General features: G+C 34.7%; 1 protein-coding gene across 1 annotated transcript; it reads left to right on the forward strand.

Annotated features, from left to right (window-relative positions):
• Nucleotides 1-6,581: 6,581 nt before the first annotated feature.
• Nucleotides 6,582-12,590, forward strand: LOC145060120 (uncharacterized). The gene is made up of 7 exons (XM_079007843.1): nt 6,582-6,712; nt 6,890-6,989; nt 7,900-7,973; nt 11,670-11,771; nt 12,234-12,365; nt 12,453-12,504; nt 12,558-12,590. Exons 1-7 carry the CDS (start codon nt 6,582-6,584, stop codon nt 12,588-12,590), a joined length of 624 nt encoding a protein of 207 aa, XP_078863969.1.
• Nucleotides 12,591-23,189: the final 10,599 nt, after the last annotated feature.

Here is a 23,189-nt window from a genome sequence, read left to right on the forward strand (position 1 = left end):
AGATGTGTGAGTTGTATCTTGCGAGTCGGTTGCACATTGATAATATGTAAACGCACCAGTAACTTGGTGTTATAAAACATATTGTTGTGTGTGATTCGGTGAGTGAGTGCAAGCGAGCATTGAGTCAAAGTTTATCCGTTCCTTTTATCCAAAGTAGGATAAAAGCGATCTCTTTGGGCCTCTCGATGATTTAGTGATGGCACCTAAGTGCTTGGCCAAGCCGGGACTAAATTGATGTATTCAATTATAGTCTGTTGTCAGTCGTCATAAATCGGAAGTCGGGAAATAGTATAGAGAGAATGATTATATTTCATGTCTCATATCTATATGATATCAAGAATTGAGGAATATATGATCCCTTATCTAAAGGACAAGCGTATCTGATAAGATCAGAGTTGACAGTGGCTTTGGAAAGCTACGATTGCAGATCAGGATCTGAAGTCATACGCAGAATAGTTATTAGACCTATCCAAGTGGGAGACTGTTGGATTAGTGTGTAAGTCCATAACTATTTTGGTATGTACTTGACCCGATGGTGCATGGTCCTTTTGGGTTGCCTTCACCAAATCAACTTGATAGGATGAATTATGGAGAGAAAGGATTAATTATGATTTATTAATATATTATGAGAATAATATATTAAAGGAGAAATCATATTGTTTAATTAATATTAGTCAAGAACTAATAAGAATTAAGTTTTTGACTAAAAGAGATTAATTAAACTTAAGGGACTGGAATTGTAATTATAAGATAATTGCAATTAGGCTATGGATTACCTTATAAATAAGGTTGAACAAATTCTATGGGGAAACCCATTAGAAATCGTCCAATGCTTGTTAAGGAAGGAGTCCATGGGTTGCTTAAGGCGTAAGCATCCAAATTAGGGTTTCCCTGTTAGATAACCCTAATAGCCTCTCTATTTAAAGGACCCTTATGGCTCAAAAACGTGGTGAACTTGTGGATTAGGGTTTCCACACGTTTTGAGCAGCCTCCTTCTCTTTTCTTCTTCATCCTCTTGCTCTTGGTGTTTTTGAACCATTAGAGGAGTGACATTTGTGACTCTAAGCTTTCTAAAGTCAATACAAGAAGGATTTGAGATTGTTATTGCTACATAACAATCAAGGTATGATCTAAACCCTAATTTATATGTTATATTGATTATCATATACTAGATCTAGGGTTTATAGTCCTGAATGAATTGCATGTACAATAGAGAAACCTAGATCCAAGCATTAGGGTTTGTATGAGCACATAGGATGTTCTTATGGCTAAAACCCATCAAAAAGTTTAGTTGGGAACTTTGCTGAAAGTTGTTCTGATTATATCCCCAAGTTTGGTTGTTACGAGGTTGATCAAATTGTCTCTATTGTTGTTGTTGACCTTGGTAACCTCCTACAACTTGGATAACTTGGGTATCTTCTTGTAGTAGTAGGCATATGTCTGTTTGGGTGCCCGTTCTTCAAATATATTCTTCAAGCTTTAATTTTGGGTTCGATTTCCTAATCTTTTAATAGCTGAAGAACGAATTTCATCAATTCAAATACAAGTGTTTCAATATAAGGATTTCTTATCTCTTTCATTCATCTTGGTTGATCTGTATACCATTCTTCTTCATTTGCGTAATACTTCGAGTCTATCACCAGTTTTCCAATTAACGCCTAGCTTTGGATTGGTCTCATATTTCCTAACGATCCACCTCTTTAAGCATTAATCAAATATCTTTCCATGGTTGTGAGTCCTTCACAGAAACACTGGTACAACAGATAATCACTCAATCTATGTTACGTTCATCGAAGAAGCAACTTTTTAAAACGTTCCTAATAGGTGTGTACAACTTTCCTTTTTGCTTTCTTGATTCTGAGGATCTGTCTACAAAGTTTTGAAACTATCGTTTATGGGAAAAACATTTTCAGGAATAATTTTGCGTGCTCAGTCCGTGTGGTTATATAATCCGTTAGGAGATCATAGAACCTATTCTTTAGTTGAGTCATGCACTGGAAATTGGAATGCGCGTAACTTTATATGATCTTCTTTTATGGTGTGTGAATTTATTCCGAAATTGACGACATGAAATTCCCTAAGGAATTTATGTAGGCATTTGTTTTTAAGGCTTCAGAATGTGAGGAGGAGGTGCATCAACCCAATATTTAAGTTTGAAATTTTGGGTAGTAGGAAAAGTAATAAAAAGTGGTTGTTAAGTGACCTCTTGTGTAGCCTACTGTATGAGATTCCTATCTTCGCCTTCTCTGTCACTCATGGTTGATTTGTGAGCAAGTGTTTCAGGTTCGAAGTTGGAGGATTCGGTATTTTTGGATATGTCGGACGATGATGACTATGCTTATCGTTTACTGTGGGAGGTTGAAGATCATGATTCTTTAGTGTAGGATGAAAATTTAGGTTCGATTTCGTTCCTTAAGGGGTTGCCTTGTAGATCAGTTTTCTACAGTGTTAGAAAATGTGATGAAGTTGAGAACCCTCTTGAATTTTTTGTAGTTTTAATCATTTGTTCGGTTTTCTCGCAGTCTTCTCTATCTCTGGATCAAACCCTATCGGTGTAGTTGTACGTGAGGATATTGGCATAAAACAATCAGTGGTTTCGTACACCCAACAACGGTGCCAATTTTTTAAGTGTTTCGTAAGCGCCTAAACAAATAAAAAAGGGGTATAAAAATTAATTATTGCTTTCACTAAGGGGTAGTACAAGAAAGCAATGTCGAATCCACAAAGACACATCCTAAAGTCTATGCCCTTTTGTGTAAGACACATACTAGTCTGACAAAAGTTTTTTTAAAAAAAGGGAGGGGGGATGCGGAGGTTGATAATTAAAAGTAGTATTAAATGTAAGTTTATATTAAATAAAATACAACTAAATAACTTATAAAAATTCAGATAATTAAATGCAATTTCATTTCCGTAATGTCTCTCCTACTCATGCAAATAACCTTCAACTTGATTGTTTGAATTTTGTTCTGCCTATACTAGTATTGGAATCATTAACAAGCTCTATTAATTTTCATTAATCGAATTGTTTAAAGAAAACATGATCCTTGATGTAAACTGTACTTTTTACTAAGTTAACCAAACAAACTCTTAATTAATCTACAAAAGTAGTATTTATAACAATTTAAAAATTCTCAATAAAGTTCAATACTTCTCAAAAGCTCGGAAACGTAAAAAGTTGTTTAATCAGTTTATATTAGAATTAAATCTTAACACAAAACCAATTTAATATTTGTTACTTATTACTGGTTGTTTAAAACGATTACAGATTCTAATAACCATTTTACTAGAATGATCAAATACCAATTCAAGTCGCCAACAAAAATTAAACCAAAATCAAACATTCAGTTAAACACGAAACTGATCAAATTAAACAGCAATCTCAACCAAAACTCAATCCTAATGATTACTTCCACAAAAATTCGAGTCGGTGCGAAGCAGAAATCTAGGGTTTTAGTTGGACATGGCTAAAAATAAATCACAAAAGATGGAAATAAACTCTGAACAATAAATCTTACTAACAAAAGAAACATACTTAATCATATTCTTCGGATCTTCGATCTTCACCGGAAACCCTCAAAAATTCCCCAAAAAGTTATTTAGAACCAAGTTAGGTTGTTAGAAAGCTAAACATGCATTATTTGTAGGTGCATACAGATCTCGGGCAATTCCACGATTGTGTTTTTGAGAAACGACATCAAGTTTTTCTTAAACGCTCATCCAAAGCCAGATAAATGAAGTATATTTCTATTTTTGGGCTTCAAAGCAATAATACGACTGTGTTTTGTGAGAAACACAATTGTGTTTTCTTGACCACGCTATTATTTTTGAGCTTGGGGAGTCTTTGAGGATTTTAGAGTACAATTAAATTGCATACGAGAAACACAATCAAAAACACATTCATGTTTTTGAGAGTTGATTGTATTTTTACTTCAAGTCTTCAAAATGCATAAAAAGAGGTATCAAATAATCCTTGGGAGCTATACATGATCATGTAAATCCAATTTTACATAGTACGAACTTCATTCTTCTCTTAAAATAGCTCTCGATCACTCTTTAGCATCAATCATCAATTCCAATGTCCAATTCAGCTCCAATGCATCCTCGAATGGATCCTCTAATTGTCATATTCTCATTCTGATCTAATTTACCTTCATAATCATAACAAAAATGAGTAGTATGGGGCATTATGTAATTATAATGATAAATACACATTTTATCACAATACAAGGGAAAAGGCTAGCAAATGATAGGAAAATAATGAAAAGATATGCTAAAAGATGCATATCAAATGCATCTAATAGTAACCATGGAAGTTAAGTTTGTAATGAATGTAATGGTTGTGTAATGGGTTTGTAAGGTTATTCCAAAATATTATTTTGATTTAAGTACACTACAAGAAGATTTGGCAACAGCAACGACACGTGTCGCCGCTAAAGGTTATGCATGTTGCCGCTAATACCTTTAGCGGCGAAATGTCGCTGCAAATGCGTCGCCGGTATTGTTTCATCGCTAATACGCTTAATGTCGCCGCTAATACTCATAGTCGCCGCTAATACTACGCGTCATCGCTAATGCTAGGTGTCGCCGCTAAAGGCGTCGCCACTAATGCTTTGTTTTCTTGTAGTGGTAATGAAAAAAAAAATTATCATTCATGAATTTTTACGTATCTTGGTGGGTACAATATAAAAAGTAATCAACAAAGGAAGACACCATACGATTGTTACACTTATACGTGTTAGACATTTTGCACAAGATCCCCAAAAAATATAAGCCAATCTAAAACAAAAACTCATAGTTGGTGCTTCATCTTGAGTCATTATATTTAGGATGGCTTGACACCGAATGCTTTAGAAAATGCAAAGGAAGACACCACAATCTCTAGTGATCCCCTCAATCAAAACAAAATGCATAACAATTGGTTGTGTTGGTCTTCCGCCATTCCTCTAATAGTCTATGCAATCTAAAAGTGTGGTGACTTGACTTTGAAAGATAAATAATTTGTTTTTTCACCCTTAAGGAACACAAAACTTCATCTAGAAAGTAGATTGTTGTATATTCTTACAGTCATGTTGAGAAGTCATAAACCTCGTAACAAATAATAACCAACGCTCCTGTATACGGTATACCTACTATATATGATGTAAATAAAATATTTTCACATATCATTTGCAAAAACTCAGTTCTATCTTGAAAATCATAAATTTTCATAGATAACATTTTCGAAATATGTGAAAAATATCTGATTCACCTTGTAGATATGAGATTTTCCCAAATGGCATTCATAGAAATTAATCTTTTATTTTCAATGTATATATGAGATTTTTTGAAGTAATATGCGAAAAGTATTTGATTTGTAGTTATAATACTACAAAAAACTTATGAAATGCTACATGAAACCTATCAAACATATAAATGACGAAAAAACTTACTATATCTTGTAGATTGTTGTCATCTTGTGTCATTTCTTTGGAGATAATTTCTTAGTATATACAAAATGAAGGTCTAAAAAAACGAGAAAATGATTTAAAAAAAAAAAAGTTTATATTGGGGATACGCTTAGACCCATTTCTCGGCCCATATCTTATAACAGTTAGTATCTTTGTAGCCTGAATTCATTTTTTCCAAGCTCATTTATGATTAACGATTTTACATCGGCTATTTAAAGTATTTTGCTGAATTTTGACTCATCTGCAAAATCATTGGCTATTTTAAGTATTTTGCTGATTTTTGACTAATCTCTTCTGAAAATTGGTTAATTTGATTAACCTGTTTTATGTTTTTCTCAAATGAAAATCGTATCTTTTAAATATGGTCTTAATAATAAAAACCAACTTAATAATAATAGATATTGATCGATTACAGTACTTCGGTCCTTGTGATACATTTTATTTTTAGAATTTAGTTTAAATGCAGATTGGTAATTGGAAGAAGTTGACAGTTGAAAATTTAATGACTTAGAAACAAATTCAACAATAAATTGAACATACGTACGAGAATGAGCCAGATAACAAAATCTATATTTGGATTCAACCTGACATATGTTTTCAGGAAAAATGATTTTTTAACATAAAATGTGCATCATATGCATATATACACAAATGAAGTTGATTTTCTACCGATGTGCATATGGTTCATATTTTACGTTATATCCCAAAAAAAATCGAATATCAATATGGGTAGATGTTAAAAGAATAATAAATTTATATAGTCTTAGTTATTTTTTTCGATAGAAGATATATAAGTTTAAGAAAATGTTTTTTTTTCTTCGACTATCAGTATGGGTATAAGTTAAAAAAACATTTTGGTGATATATATATTTTTAAGTTCTTATTTTACTTCTACAATGATCTTTTGACATTTTACAAAAGTATATTTCAAAGTGATAGGAATTTAAAATATTAACAAAATTAAATACACACAAAAATTCGTTTCCAATTGCCATAATTATAAAAGAAGCCAAAAACCAACAACCTTACTAAAAATACACAAATACCTATCTAAATTGCTACTATATATTCATCTTCTAAATTATCATGGCTCGAAAACTTTAGGTGCTTCCAACATTCATCGGAGAAATAATGGTGACAACAACAGCCGTGGGAGTGGCAGTGAGGGCGTTGTTGATGGTATTGTTTTGTGTGATGGTAGTTGCGTTTGCTTACCTATTCGCCATTGATGGTTTTATTTCTTGTTTCAACTTTGGAGCCAGGTAATTATTATTATTATTAATTAAATTACAGGCTTAATGTAGAGAACTCTCTATCTCCGATTTGTTTTCAAGAATTATCTCGATTAATCTTGTATTTTATTGTTATGAATGTCAAATTATATGGTAGAGAAGTTTAAAGATTCAAGTAAATTATTGATGGTTTCGCTTCTTAATCAGTTTCCCCACGAGTTATTTTATTTTATTTTTTTGTCAAATTGGTTGCAGGTGGGGAATAGCAGTTCTGATGGAGTTTTCCGTATATTCTGCTGTTATAGGCGTATGAATGTTCATATCGTTTATAAGTTTAAGTTGTTGCTTCTTTCTCCTTTAGACTTTTGATGCGGATTAACCGAAGGACAAACTTTGTTTTTCATTTGAAAAAGAATCATACTCAACATGTGGTTCTCAGCTATTATTGATCATCTCAAACTAGTGAGTGTGTGTGTGTGTGAAACGATGCAGAAAAAATATTAAAGAAAGGAAATACAAGAAAACGATATCGAATTGCTCAAAACTCACAAGAATAGTATTTTGTTATTCAAAAAAATGAATTAGTTCTATCAACACGTTTTATAAGTCTAATGCAAAAGGAAACAATCAATTCAAAAGGAATGGAAAATCCTTTCAAATACTCAAAAAGCGCAACCGCTAATAACCGAATATCCACCCACAATTGTAAAATCCGAGCTGATTGTTGATTCATTTTATCCGACAGGTCACCACTTAAGTAGGATATAAAGAGTGGTGGTGATCTTAACACAGTGTCAGATCAGTTTAGCATAGCATGTTCCTTGACATTTTTTGGGAAGTGGTGGCGAAACCTTTTAGATACACCAATCACAACCTTCTTTTACCACTGTCTCTCTCTTCTCTCTCTTCGTGTTGGGAGCACAATGAGCTTAATTTTGGCATCCTTGGGCCTCCTAATCCCTTTAGTCTTAATTAGCTAATACAATGTGTTGTTGAATGACATGACCAATCCATTAAGTGAGATGATCGGTCTGCCCACTATCACTTTAGAAACTCGTAATCTTTACCTTATGTCTATTTATGCACACTGCGTAAACCTAGACCACTTTTCATGGTATATATATATATGATTAATTGCATTCACTAGGATATATTTGTACACATCTTTTTTAATCAAGTGAATTGACATTAATTTGTTGTATACTGGTTATTTTTAGGCATGGGTTTTCTACAAGGAATCAAGTTGGATCCAGGCAGCTATTTTCGCCGTATCGATGTATGTTCTAGGAAGGTAATCTTCTTTCAGCTTATGAATTGTTTAACAACTTTGATTCATTTTTATATTTCACTAGAATATTTGGGCTATAATGCCCTCTTTAAAGGGTTTTTAATTATATATTACTTATGGAAGTTATATGTCATGTTACACATGATCATTTTACATATTTTTAAAACAAAATTACATATATGGTCTATATGGTTTATCAAAGGTTCGGTTCTTACTAATTCTTTTTTATACTAACGATCATCATGATTTCAATTTCTTGCATAGTTGGTCCCACGGACATATAAAAGATCTTTTATACGTACCCTTTCTTTTTTCTTTTCTTTTTTCCTTAATTAACTTTAGCTTAAAAAATGAGAAAATAAAATAAGAAAACATCCAGCCTTAGCCTTAGACTTACTCGTACCCGTACCCACACTCCTTTCACCCACCTTTTTTGTGTTCGATCTCCCCAATCTCAAAATTACATATTTGTGTCTATCTAACCTAACCCACCGATGCCAAAATCCATCCACTTAATCCCATAGATTTGCAATGACAGACAGGGGAAGTTTAGATTCTAGGCATCAAAGGAGGTTGGACCATATTCAATGATCAATGTTGGTCCAGATCAATGATGACGTCGAGAAATCCAATGGTAGAAGGGGAAACCCTCCACCATCCCATCAACCACCTCTTAAATTAATGTACCCTTCTTCCTCTTCCGACGCAACCCTCCACCGTCCACTACGACCGTCTAAAGTCCACCATCGCCATTCTTTACATGTGTTGTAAATCTGAGGACTCATGCCTTTTGTTCATCATTTTGATCATAATCGAGTAAATACAAGATATCTTGCCCTCCATTGAAACTCACAATTACCCTCCTACTTTCTGACTCACTATAGATCAATAATAGGGCACCCCTTTTTAATTTGTATGTGTATGCCAATGGTGGGTTTCAACGTTGATATTGTTGGGGAGATGGTAATGAACATGAAAATTGCAGGTGGGTTGGTATCTACGGTGCAAGTAACATGTCAAAAGGTTTGTATTTTCTGATGTCAATCAAAAAATCAGATCAAGATGGATTTTCCCAAGTCTAGTTGTAGTCAGGTGGTTTGGCAGGTGGATGATGTTGGTCTAAACAGATGTTTCTAGCGTCAAGACAGGGAAGGCATGGTCATGATCTTAGTTGCTTGAGGAGAGGGTGAATGAGGGTGATGGTGGGTGAAGAAGATAAAATATTGGTGGTTGAAATGAATGAGGGTGGTATTGATGATGTTTTGAAGTTGTGATTATTGTGGTTGGACGACGGAATAAGGGTGATAGTGAAGTTATGGAGAAATGTGATTTTTTTGTATTTCGCTGGTAAGAAGAAGAATCGGAAAGAAGCTTTCTATTATTGGTTTGTTTTTAGAAATAAGAAGCTTTCTATTAGTCGGAATATGTGGTTATCAAACCCAATTCATTCCATTCCTTTGTGATTATATGTTAACTTTTTGTTAACTTTTTTAAATAAAATATTAAGATGTCAAAAAAAACAAGAAGAATTGGAAAGACTATTGTTCTTTCCATACTTGTAGTGGTGGCGGTGGATGGAGACGGTGGTTATTGGTGAGGAAAAGAGGCGTAAGGGAGAGAAAAGAAAAGTGAAGGAAACAAATACCAAGAGGAGGGGGGGGGGGAGAGCAGTGTGGGGTGGGGTGGGTAGGGGTTTTTTTTAATATTAATAACTAAATTTACTAAAAAAATATTAAAAAAATTAAAAAGCGGAAAATCAGTTGTTTTATGTAGTTTAGAGACTATTTGTGTAAGTTTTAGAAACCATAGAGACCATTCGTGCAAGTTTAGAAGCCATAGGGAGTTAGGGATCATTCGTGAAAGTTTAGAAACCAACAGAACCATTAGTATCAGAAACCATTAGCGAAGACTAAAGTTCTAACATTTGTTACACCACAAGCACTATCCTTTATTCAAAAACTTGATCAATTTCATAATCAATTGAGCGAACCTATTGCAACTTGCATGATGGTCAAGTCTCTTAAGAATTAATATTACTTACATATTTAATTTCAAACATATGATCAGATCTTCAAAGGTCACTTCTTATGAAAGCTAAGTTTGTCAAAAGACTATGGTCATTTTCCAGTTGTATCTCGTATCCGTAGTTTATATGTGAAGTAAAAGAGTAAAGTTCATAAATGGATGAACACATAATGTTGTGATTACCAAATGGTCTTTTGCCTAATAGTAAGGAGGGATTCTCTCATTTGAGAGGTCATGAGTTCAAGTCTTTTTGTCCAAAAATATTTGTCATATGTCATTTTAATACAATTTCTCATTAATATTATGTCACATGTTAGAGATATATATTAGACAAATCACTTCAAAATCAAATATGCTTTTTCTAATTATATTATATATTAGGCAAATAAGTTTAAAAATGAAATTCACTTTTTCTAATTCTATGTTAAATTTGAAGTTATAATAACTTTAAAATTTTAGTATATCTCTTAATTAATAATTTATTTAAAAGAATTGATTAATAATTATGAGTTTTTATTATGAAGTTTAAAAAAAATTATAATAGTGATTCTCACTAGTTATAAACTAGTAAAATAATAAATGCAATGAAAATTGACATCCACAATGCATTGAACTCATTACAGTATTCTCGTCTTGCTCTATAATAATAATAATAATAATAATAATAATAATAATAATAATAATAATAATAACTAGAGTGAAAGTTTTTAAGGGCATCCATAATGCATTAAACTCATTAGAGTTTAATGGATTGACAGATTATCGTTTTACTCTCCATACAACTCTACCAAAGTTTTCATACAATGCATTAAACTCTATAAAGTTCAATGAAATATATTTATAAGTTAAATCTAATTTAAGATATATTTAATAATTAAAGACATATTCATTGAATGTCAACATGGCATCTTATAATGATAGGGTTTAATCCATTGAATGTCAATTAGACATGTCACCTCATTTAACTCTACCATTGAACTATGCATTGTGGATGATGTAATCCTAAATGACATGAACCCATTTAAATTATTAACGGGAAAATGATTTTGGTTGTATATGGCTCTAGGTTTGCAGCAAATTCAGAATCATGCTTTTTCTCAATTCCCTATCTTCTTTAAGTGGAAGCTACCTCTGATTTAATTAAAACTTTGCATGTGTATATTAAGAATAAGGGATAATGTCACAAAAACCCTAAAGTTTTTCAGGAATTTGCAGTTGGCAAGACATGTGGACGATGAGTTGGATGGACTTGGTGAAGTAATATAACAACTCTCCGCCACATGTCTGGCATGTCACCGCCACGTGTCTGGCATGTTACCGAGTCCATCCAACTCATCGTCTAGGTGTCATGGCAGCTATTCAGGTTACCGGCTTAACCTGTAAAATGGGCCGGTATAAACCGAAATTTTTCTTACAAGTTTGCGGTATAAATGAACAAAAATTCTGTCAAAGGGTAAAACCGTAAATTCCTGAAAATTTTAAGGGTTTTTATAACATTATCCCTAAGAATAGTTCTTCTTATATTCACTTTTAAGTTTGCAAACTAGCCTTCATGGAGCAGATTATGTGTGCCGATAACCCTAATAAATATGCAGCCACTTCCAAATAATATGTCTTTTTTGTTTTCGTTATAATGATAGAATTTTTACATATCATATATACTACCCTCTACAGCCTTCTTAGCGTTGGATACGTCCTTGTACAGTTCTTCAAGTTATCACGTGAAGAATCTTCAACAAATCCGTTATATTTTGTGTTAGTGAGACGTCATAAAAGGTAAGATTAAAGTATGATATTATTTGACCCGTAAAATAGCAATATATGGGCATTACTGGATCCATCATATTTATATGTATTGAGCTCCATTAGTGTCTTTAATTAAAATGTAAACCTTTTACGATTGAAACGAAAAGTGTACGTAAATGTTTTTTGAGTTACACTAATTATTTATTTCTCCATGTTCTCTTTTCAATTGACCACTGTAAATCATCATTTACTTGCTTTCTTATATATATATATATATATATATATATATATATATATATATATATATATATATATATATATATATATATATATATATATATATATATTACCTTTTAACAATATCTCCGGTTTCAATAAGAGAAACTGGGATTATTTTTCTTTGATTTTTATCACTGATCATTGCATCATTAATCATATCAAACATATTGTAAAGATATTTACGTGTATTTTGTATTTATATATTTTGCTTAGGGAACACACCTCGGGGATTTCTGTTGTAACTGCAAGAGTAATGTTTTCTACACTAGCATGTTTGACACTGGGAGCTTTGATTTACACGCTTATTAAAGATATATCTGGATCCTATGCTGAATCATTCTCAAAGTACGTAAAAAAATCTTCAATCTTTAATTATGATTCTCCTTCATAAGCAATGTAAAGAGGACATTAATAAATAATATATGAAAACAGGTGCATCTTAACAAACATGACTGACCTCTATGTCCATGCTGTGATGTTATCGGTATGTCTAACTTAATGATATACTTTTTCTTTGATCATTTATTTTGCTTTAAGAAAAACTTGTTATTTGATATAATATGTCTTTAAAATAATTTGTCCATTCATAGAGTGATAGTCGCATTTTTGACATACACATTTGCAGCTTAAATACGAAACCAGTCGCTTTCATTCTCATTCGATTAATTCATATATGATCGATGTTTCACGATTCCAATTTTTGGGCTTTTGATGCATTTAAAATAAATAATTTAAATTGCGAATCGATCTATATCTAGCTACCACATGCTGCAATATGCAACTCTTAAACATTGTAGGAACTTCTTGTTCCTCTTTTTTTTGTTTAACAAGAAGAGTGGATGCTATTTAAGGTGTGGATAGCGTACAAGGAATCAAGTTGGATAATAGCTTCCTTGTGGATAATCCTACATCTATGTTTTGGGAGGTGAGTATTTAATTGTTCGATCCAAGTCAAATTTGTTTTTTATCACCTAAGTGTTTACGATGAGACGATGAGCTATATATATTTGCTAACGTAAATTCCCTTAATCATATATTTGAACTCATTCCATATTATAGTGTGATACATATGGCTAATGTTTAATCTGGAATTTTCACAGCATTACTCTCTGTGTATACGTAGTTTGGCAATTGTTCTGCCTATTGCCCGATCAGCCTGCTTCTCTTATCATATTCAATGGCAATGACATGTAAGTCCTACAAGAAACCCGGTTATTTAATTTTTCGCAGTCATGCATATACAAATATATATATGGTAAATGTGAGATCACGACTATGTTGATGCATATATGTTGAATTGATTAGCATTAATTTATATATACCGATGAATTAATTCCTCTTCTTCCTTATTCAAATGTGGTTTAAAAATCCCTACTTGAGATAATTCTTCTGTTCATGCTAGCTAGGCTGGTAATTAAAACAAGCCTACCATCATCATTCAGCAATCTATAAAAGAACTAATTAAGCTTGTATGCATATATGCATATATAATCTGTAAACATCTTGTATATGAACCTTGCATACAGAATTATGTTGCAAATCATATATATCATGTCTCGCGGAAAATAACTTTTATGTCAATCGTTTTGTCGAATTTCGATGTCACCATGATATGTTCTTCATTACTGAAATTTCTTGAATTGATAGTAACTTAAATGGGAAAACATTTCACGTTTCATGAAAGTAACATGCACGGTATATAGTAAGGCCTAAAGTAATTTTATTGATATTTAAGTGGAGGTCATAGTCCTACTAAAATTATATTTATTTTAGTTTTGGGAAATCTTCAATAAATTCTCCGTATTTTGGATTACTTTATGGTTTAATTTTAACTTTTATTTTTTTAATATAAAAGTTTTGATTATTTCATATTTTGCTCAAATTAACCAAATAGATTTTATTTTTTTAACATAAAATGAGATATTATTGTATAAAATTTGATATGCAGGAATTTTTTGTTCAAAAAACAAATTGAAGGATTAAACCTTAAACTGACCTAAAATATTAAAACTGAAGATTTCCCTTAATTTTTCTTTATATAAATAATTCTCAGTGTGGTTGGTGGATGAAATGCGTATATGAGTTAGTCACTAATTATGTGACTAGGTGTGAGACTCATGTATTACATGCGTTTATTTAAAAAAACTAAATACAAAATTATAAACATTTTGAAAAGTATGAATTTATAAGAAAAGTAAGAAAATATTGAATTATAAAAATTAAAGTATTTTTTTCTCTTTTAAATTTAAACAAATAATTTAGATAAATAAATAAAAAAACTAATGAATCTTTAATTTTGTAATTTTGAAATTAAAAGAAAAATTCATTAATGAAATTGATATGTATTTATTATTAAATATAAACACTATCTAAAATCTAATAAAATGAAAAAACCATAAAATGATATATAGAATAAAAATTTATTTAAAATAACCATAAAATTACATGTGACAAAATAAATGAGAATATGACATGTGACAAAAAGATTTTTATTTTTTAGGAATGATTAGTTCATCGTTTAATTACAGAAGAAAACTAAGATACATTATATTTATTGGTGTTTCTTTTATTTTTCTTGTAACATATGTATATATTTTTTTTACTTTTGCAGACATTTGCAGCGAAGTGACCCTCTACTCATGTCACATGCCAATGTGCAAGTATAGTTCGCTACCTATAAGTTGTTTGTTTAATAATAATCTTTTGTTTTCTTATTTCTTTTCATAGTTCGCTACGTCTAAATTGTTTGTTTAATAATAAACTTTTGTTTTCTTATTTCTTTTCTTCATAATTGTGTATCTTATTTTTATAGACTACTAAAACAATTGTTTCTTAGAAACTTTTTTTGGAACGAAATAAATTATATTAAACTAACAAGAAGTTAGAAAAAGAAATTACATGAGTCATAGTTGAAGCTGAATTATGAAGTCAAATAGTCCAAACTAACTTAGCTTTACTACATTTATTAGAGACCCAAAAGAAAGTCTTAGCTACATCATTATCAAATAATAAAGACTTTTTTGAGATAACTGATCCAAAGATGGTGGAATTTTGAAAATTCCAAATGCGCCAAAACATAGTCAACACAATTGCATCAAATACCTTTCTTTGTCCTCCCTTCATATTCATCACATTAGACCAGGAAAGTAAAGACTGCATAGAGATCTGATTTGGAATACGTAGACCCCACCAAATAGAAATACGACTCCAAATATCCATAATATCAGAACATCTAGAAAAAAGATGATCAATAGTCTCCATTGTACAAGAGAAAATCGAACACATGATCGTCGCCTCCGTAATACCTATGGAAGATAATCTCCCTCTCATGGGAATACTCTAAAGTTGCAACCTCCAAATTAGAATATTGAATTTAATGGGAACCTAATTATTCCATCTAGTGACTATATCACCAAAAGTAATCAAACCACTATCCATATAAGAACAAGCCAAAGAAACCAAGAAGATGTCAGAGGTGTCCAGAGACCACCCTAATTTGTCCGGGATTGCAGAAAGTTGAGCAAGCTGCATCAAATGTAGAAAAGAATCCCACTGGGTCTGCTCAATACCCCCCCAGGGCAACCGTCTAAAATTATGCAAATCCCAACCAAAGGAAATACGGTCTTTGACTATAGAAGTACGGTGGTTATCCAAAGCAAAAACCCTATTAAAACAAAAAACAAGTGGAAGATCTCCCATCCAAACATCATGCCAACAATAAGTACGAGCCCCATCCCCTACCTGAATAAGACAAACCATTCACTACAAGAAATGTTGGCATTACCGGCGACGTAGAGCAATAGCGATGACATGTAATTGATGCATGACACTCAAATTTCTCCTTGGGATCATAGAAGAAGCATGACACTCCAAACCATACAAGACTTTCACCACACTGACCCACAACAAGTTCGGGTTATGAAATAAATGCCAACACCACTGCAATAGTAAGGCCTTATTGTAGGCAAAAAGGTGCCAACTCCCAACCTACCATCATCTTGCAACACAAGCACCCTATCCCACCGAACCCAATGCATGAACCAGTCATCCAAATCCACTCCCTAGAAGAAAGAATCTCTCATTCTTTATGAAGAGTTCATGTAACACCCCAAAATCGGGACCCAAAAAATTTTGTTTGAAAATATATTACTTATAAAAATATTCATCGAAAACAGCATTACAATTCCTTTTACCACAAAATCATAAGTTATAAGTTTCAAAAGCATTCCAACGAATAGTATAATATCAGAGTACAAATCACAGGCTTCTCAAATGCAGAAATCATGTGCAAATGTGTGATGCGCTGTTACACCACCGACTCATTCCCCTTAGATGAAGAGGTACCTGAAACCAAAACTAAAAACCATAAGCACAATGCTTAGTGAGTTCCCCCATCATACCCATACCAAATAAGGCAAAATCCTCAATATCTTTCAGCCGGTAACCGTCAGGCATATCCGGGAGCTGGACTCCCCCTCGGTATCCGGTAACTGGGAACTAACCTCCCCATCGGTATCTTTCAACCGGTAACTGGGAGCTAACCTCCCCTTCGGTATCTTTCAACCGGTAACCCGGGACTATTTCACCCCTACTACTGCTAACACACATTAAGCACAATAATCATATCAAGCACATTAATCATATCAAGCACAGTAAGCATATCACATATCAATCCTAGATAATTATCACAAAGACAATCATCTATCCAACACTCTCACTTGTAGGCCAGCATTGTGGCTGTAGACCCACCCCCACTAGAAGGAAACTCACCTCGAAGTCATGTAGTGTCTGAACAGTCCTCGACGTGAAAATCGACTTTCCTCGACTCCTTAATCCCTACACGAAAACTCTACTAAGTAATCAATTCGTACTCACAACCCCTGAAAAGGGTCAACCCAAATCTTTTTCAAAGTCAACTTTGGTCAAAGTCAACCTCCAGTTGATTTGACTCGCCAAGTTGGTCTACCAACTCGTCAAGTCCCTATTCCTCCCAAAATAATCCAACTCTCGACTCTACTCGTCGAGTCTAGCAATAACTCAATGGGTCATTCTTCAACCGCAATATCGTGATCATTTTCAACCGACTCGTTGAGTTCCCCTTGAACTCGTCGAGTTCATCTCCCTCCTAAGAATGTTTTCAGTCTATGACTCGCCGAGTTGTGTGAACAACTCATCGAGTTCATCTTCATGGGTAGGGAGATTGCCTTGGATTCACGTCCATCTCTGTTGAGTCCCCCTTTTAGACTCAAACAGATTCCTCCGAAACAAAAGGTTGGGGAACCAACGCTCGACTCGTCGAGTCCGAAGAACAACTCGTCGAGTCTCCTAAAGTCCATGTCTATAAACTCAAGTTCTGTTGAACTCGTCTTATCTAAAGGGTAGATCTGACCTCCTAGGGTCGATATAACACGTAAAGTTACGAAATTTATGTCCATGCATGGGTCTTTAAGCTCAAAAGGACAAAAAATGAGACCTAAAAGATGCATGGGGCTCTCATGGCCGTAGAGTTGTCACCTTTATGCCATGAGAACCTTCCAAAGTCCAAGATCTGAAGCCATATCTCCACATTACACCCCACAACCCGAAATGGATTAGAAATGCCCTAAAGATACCAAAATCCAAGCCCTAAAGTTGATTAAACACATGGAAAGTCAAGATTGAAGCTTTTTACCTTAAATGAGCGGGAAATGGAACTTAATATCTGGATCTTCTAGCTTCAACTTCAACTCCCAAGCTCATTTCTTCTTCTCAAGCTTCACAGCCACCAAAAATGCACAAAAATGGCTTAAGAGCACTCAAACAAGGCTAGGGTTTCAGTTTAAGGTCTTCTGGAAGTGTTAGGGACGATGAAGGCTGATATGGGAGGAGATAAGTTGTTTAAATAGGGTCCAAACCCTCAAATTTAGGGTTTCACTCATACATCTCCTACTCGCCGAGTCGGTCTCCCAACTCGTCGAGTAGGTCACTTAAAATCTGCGCGCATAGCCGAGTCTACTCGACGAATTAGACCTTCAACTCGCCGAGTCCCAGGGTAAAATACAATAATACTTGGAATTAAATACGTATGAGGAACCAGGTGTTACAGTTCAACACCATGATTGGAACAAGAAACATAGACATCCAGTAACTGCATAAGGACCCCAGGATGAACTTAATCAAAGTAAGACATCCCTCGACTGAAAGACTTTTAGCCTTCCAATGTAACATCCCAAAATTTAAGGCCAAAAATTTCATTTTTAATATAAGAAAACCTTTAATATATTTGTTCCAGATATTTGAAAACATTTCAATTAAAACAAATATCATAGTCTAATACCAAAGATCACATAATGCAGAATAACATGGGTGAATGCGTTGCAATCGTCCCGAGCTCGTATTTCTTGAAAGATGAAGATACCTGAAACCAAAATTGTAAACTATAAGCACGAACCTTAGTGAGTTCTCCAAATACCACATACCATACATATCAACTGGGCCATACATGCTATACATACTGTGAGAAATACATATCAAACATATCCATAATCAAGTAAGGTTCTATGTGCCAAACATAGTCTTGCCATTATGCCATGGGCCGCACGTGGTCTTTCTTGCCAAGCATGGGGCCACCCCCTCAGTCTTATAGACAAGTGCCAAGAGCCACCTCATGGTCTTCCATGCAAGCATCACAAAGATAACTAGCATACTTACTACTCTACTTAGCTAATCAGCATACAGTGTGCCAGGAGCCACCTCATGGTCTTTCATACATAATAGCATACAGTGTGCCACGAGCCACCTCCTGGTCTTTCTTACATATTGCCTAGGGCTAACCCCCAGGTCTTCCTGTTGGATATAGTGTCTAAGTCCATAACTTTATTTGGTATGTACTTGACCCGACCCGGCATGGTCCATTTGGGTTGCATGGCATTGCAATACTTGGATAGACAAAATGAGAGAAAGTACACTTGTAATTATTAATATATTATAAGTTCTAATATATTAATAATAGTATTATTTAATTAGTATTAATCTAGTATTAATTTGGTGATCAAAGTGAGACTAATTAAATATATAGGGTTGATTATGACAATCATCAAATCTTTTATGGTGGATTAATGATCCATGGTTTATGGGTTTGGTTATAACCATATGGAGCTCCATGGATAGTCTATGGGAGTTACAAACCCATGGGTCATGAGAAATGAAGAGTCATGACAATTAGGGTTTACATTTGTAACTCCTAATTATGACACACTATAAAAGACACCCTACACCCCGAAACCGAAGGCGGAAACGTCCCGGGGCGGAGGTGACTTCATGTTAAGTATCACAACCAATGTACATAGTAAGTGAAGTAAACATAACCATTACATTACATAAAAGTATTTACATTTGTTTGAAAGTAAAGTGTTACAAGTTTTATACATATAAGTCATATAAACAAAAGCTAAGACGAGTCTTCTATACACTTCGTCTTCTCCAAAAGATCACGGGGTACCTGTCTAATGTGGACCTGAGAGTACAAGCAATTTTAAAAATATCAGCATAAAGCTGGTGAGTTCATAAGCTGACTGGATAACTCCTGCATTTCTGCTGGCGCTAATCGATATGGAGATTTGGCTACATGGTTAGCTCCAGGAATTAGATCGATGCGGAACTCAACTTGACGTTCGGGAGGAATTCCCGGGAGCTCTTCGGGAAAGACATCAGGAAAGTTACAAACTTTAGGGATGCTCTCGAGGTTTTTAACTTCCTGTTTCTCGTTGATTACATGGGCTAGGAATGCGTGACACTCCTTTCGCAGAAGCTTTTGAGCTTTGATGCAGGAAATGATGTGAAGATTGGAGCTAAGCTTATCGCCATAGATCATGAGAGTTTGTCCAGAGGGGAGATTGAGACGGATGGCTTTTTCGTAACAAAGGATACCAGCATGATTTGGACACAACCAATCCATGCTAATGATAACATCAAAGCTCTTTATGGGGACTGGCATAAGATCGATGGGAAAAGAATGGTCGTTCAAGGTAAGGGTACGGCCTATGAATATATCGTTAGCACTTTCTTTCTCGCCGTTAGCCATCTCGACGGTAAATGTTTCGGTTAATGGTTGGGGATTATGTTTAAGAAGGCGTTTGAATGAATGGCTAACAAAACTATGTTCAACACCAAAATCGAAAAGGATACTAGCATAAGAGTTGTCGAGAAGGAACGTACCCAAGACAACGGTGGGACCGACGACTGCTTCCTCTCCTCCCAATGTTAGGACTCTCCCAGTGTTGCCAGCTGTTGTCGCTTTGGGGCAGTTCCTCTTAAAATGCCCGACTTCACCACATCCATAGCAGTCCTGACCGAGACCAGCTCCGGAAGTTTGATTGGTTAATTGGACTGGTTTTCTGCAGTTTCGAGCAAGGTGGCCCTTCTTGCCACAGTTGTTGCAGAGTCTTTCACGACATGGCCCGGGAGTACGATGATGATAGCTCCACTTACTACACCAAGGAAGGGTACCAGTGTATCCACTAGTAGGAGTCTGAGTAGTGGATCCGACATCAGAAACAACAGCAAGGGTAGTAGCAGTGTAGACTGCCACAGTTTGCTGCTTCTTAGAGGATCCTTGTGAACCTTGGGCCTTCCGTTTGTTCCATAATTTCTTTTTACTACCACCACTACCTTTAACCGGTTCAAGAGTGGTGACCTCCTCATCGGGATTGTCTCCGTGATCAATCAGGGTTCACTCCAGACATTTAGCACTGTCGAATGTGCCTGGCTTTGCAGCCAAAACATTCCCTTTGGTTGGTTGGGTCAGCCCCCGGATAAATCTTTCAATCTTTTTACTCTCTGGGGTAACCATTCCGGGACAGAGAAGCGCCAGGTCTTCGAATCTGGACGTGTAAGCGGCGATGTCGGAACCCTTCATCTTTAGATTCCAGAGTTCATGCTCTAATTTTTGCATCTCGCCCTGCGGGCAGTACTCCGCAAGTAGAAGTTCCTTCATGGCCTCCCAACCCATAGCATTGTCTATAGGTAGAGTTACGGATTTGACTAGGCCATTCCACCAAGTCAAGGCTTTATCAATGAATGTGTAGGCGACGAACTTTACTTTGTCGGATTCTGAACAGGCACAGATTTCAAAGATAGATTTGATTTTCTCGAACCACCGAGTTAGGGAAATGACACCTCCAGTGCCATCGAAAGATGTGGGTTTCGCGTTCATAAAGTCTTTATAGGAACACTCCTTCCGGTGTCCCTGGCTACCTTCCTGGTTTTGGGGTTGAGTACCATCTCCTGGACCGCCTGAACCACTGGGGTTCATTTGTGACATAATGACAGCCACATCAACAACAACAACAACAATTTCTTGGAACATGGCGGGATCAAATTGAGGAGGAGGTGGTGGTGGCGGAGGGTTGTTGTTATTTGAGTTGGGTCTCTTTCTTGGAGGCATCTTGATCTAAAAAGATCAGGAAAGAGAGGATTGGTAAGTCCTCCGATTTGAATCAAGAGATATGAAACAAAAGATATCTCATTATGATAGATACATAATTTTATTAAGCGATAAAGCAAGAAAGAGTTATCAAAGCAGATAAACTATCGCTAAAGGAATGATCGAGGAGCAATGCTTGAGTGAGAATTTCTATAACGAAGTTGGCTCGAGAAAATACTCCCATAGTATTTTATGATTCACTGCGACGATGGCTCATTGTTTGGGTATTTGGAAAGTATTAGGTATGCTGAACACCACAGTCACTCCCAAGCACATGTTGGCCGTGTCTCGAATGAATATAGTTGATCAGGCTATATTGACCCTAGACACGACTACATAACTGCCCAGGTTTAACTGCAGCCCCCAACACCGATTTACTTATGTTTTGTTCTACTCGTAATTACGGAATCCGGCGGTTGGGTATACTTGTATACTTTTGAAAAATAATTATATTTTAAAGTATACTTTTAGTTTCAGAGCACTTCGGCCCCTTAGTGTTTATAGTCTTATACCATGTAAGGTTTGGTATACTTAGTTCACTGTAAACAAGGGCTCTGATACCAATTTGTCACACCCCGAAACCGAAGGCGGAAACGTCCCGGGGCGGAGGTGACTTCATGTTAAGTATCACAACCAATGTACATAGTAAGCGAAGTAAACATAACTATTACTTTACATAAAAGTATTTACATTTGTTTGAAAGTAAAGTGTTACAAGTTTTATACATATACGTCTTATAAAAAAAAAAGCTAAGACAAGTCTTCTATACGCTCCGTCTTTTCCAAAAGATCACGGGGTACCTGTCTAATGTGGACCTGAGAATACAAGCAGTTTTAAAAATATCAGCATAAAGCTGGTGAGTTCATAAGCTGTTTGTTTAGGTAAAAAGAATGTGTTTCCTTTGGTTTTCTGAAAAGTTGTTATCCAAGAAAATCCCATATTTTCTTATAAAGACAGTTTAGTTAAAACTTCTAAATTCCGTTCGGTACAACAGTAGATAGTTTAATATGTAAAACTATAGATTGAAAACCCTGGATTACCATCCAGTACAACAGTAGGTAGATTTAATATATAAATCTATATATTAAAGGAAGATATAAAATCCATGAATAAACTTTTATATTTTAATACGTATTGTGAGTCGTATAACCATGCTAATATGACCCGAGACCTCCTTGACGTTATTTAGGCATCGGACGATATCCAGAATTTATCACCGCAGGTGTGCCCGCCTAACTGTAGCTAGCATTTAAGGTGTGTGATTGTCAGTCCCGAATAGATCTATTCACAAATTCCACGCTCCTCCTCCAAGAGACTCTGGTTATACTTCCGGGGAGGATTTACTGATAACCCGAAGGGTTTAATGAAGACGAATCTCACAAGCTAGTATTAGATTATTCATGGTCTATTCGGTAGCTATCAAATATCGTAATCGTTTTGAAACATAATAGAGTATAAAAATTGAATACAAAGAAATTATCTGGCATGATACTCTACATTAACATAGATAAACTGAATTAGACATAGTTTATCTAGTGACATTGCATGAAATCCGAACTCATAAAACAAGAATTGAAGATCCCAAATTATTCCCATAATAATTTGATTGGTTTGAATGTTTCCTTCACCGTAATTGAAATCCATGTAGTTATATTAAATAAAACGTCCCTTATGCTCTACATAATACATAAGAGGTAAAGATATCT

The sequence above is a fragment of the Lactuca serriola genome, chromosome 1 (assembly GCF_051521515.1).
Source record: "Lactuca serriola cultivar US96UC23 chromosome 1, Lser_US96UC23_V15, whole genome shotgun sequence".
Classification (NCBI taxonomy): domain Eukaryota; kingdom Viridiplantae; phylum Streptophyta; class Magnoliopsida; order Asterales; family Asteraceae; genus Lactuca; species Lactuca serriola.

Bases quoted from the DNA above. Each gene is read 5' to 3' on its own strand.
- LOC145060120 (XM_079007843.1), top strand. From the start codon at position 6,582: ATGGTGACAACAACAGCCGTGGGAGTGGCAGTGAGGGCGTTGTTGATG. The intron at 12,366-12,452 runs GTACGTAAAAAA...ATATGAAAACAG, and splicing joins TATGCTGAATCATTCTCAAA to GTGCATCTTAACAAACATGA. The intron at 12,505-12,557 runs GTATGTCTAACT...TTTTGCTTTAAG, and splicing joins TCCATGCTGTGATGTTATCG to AAAAACTTGTTATTTGATAT.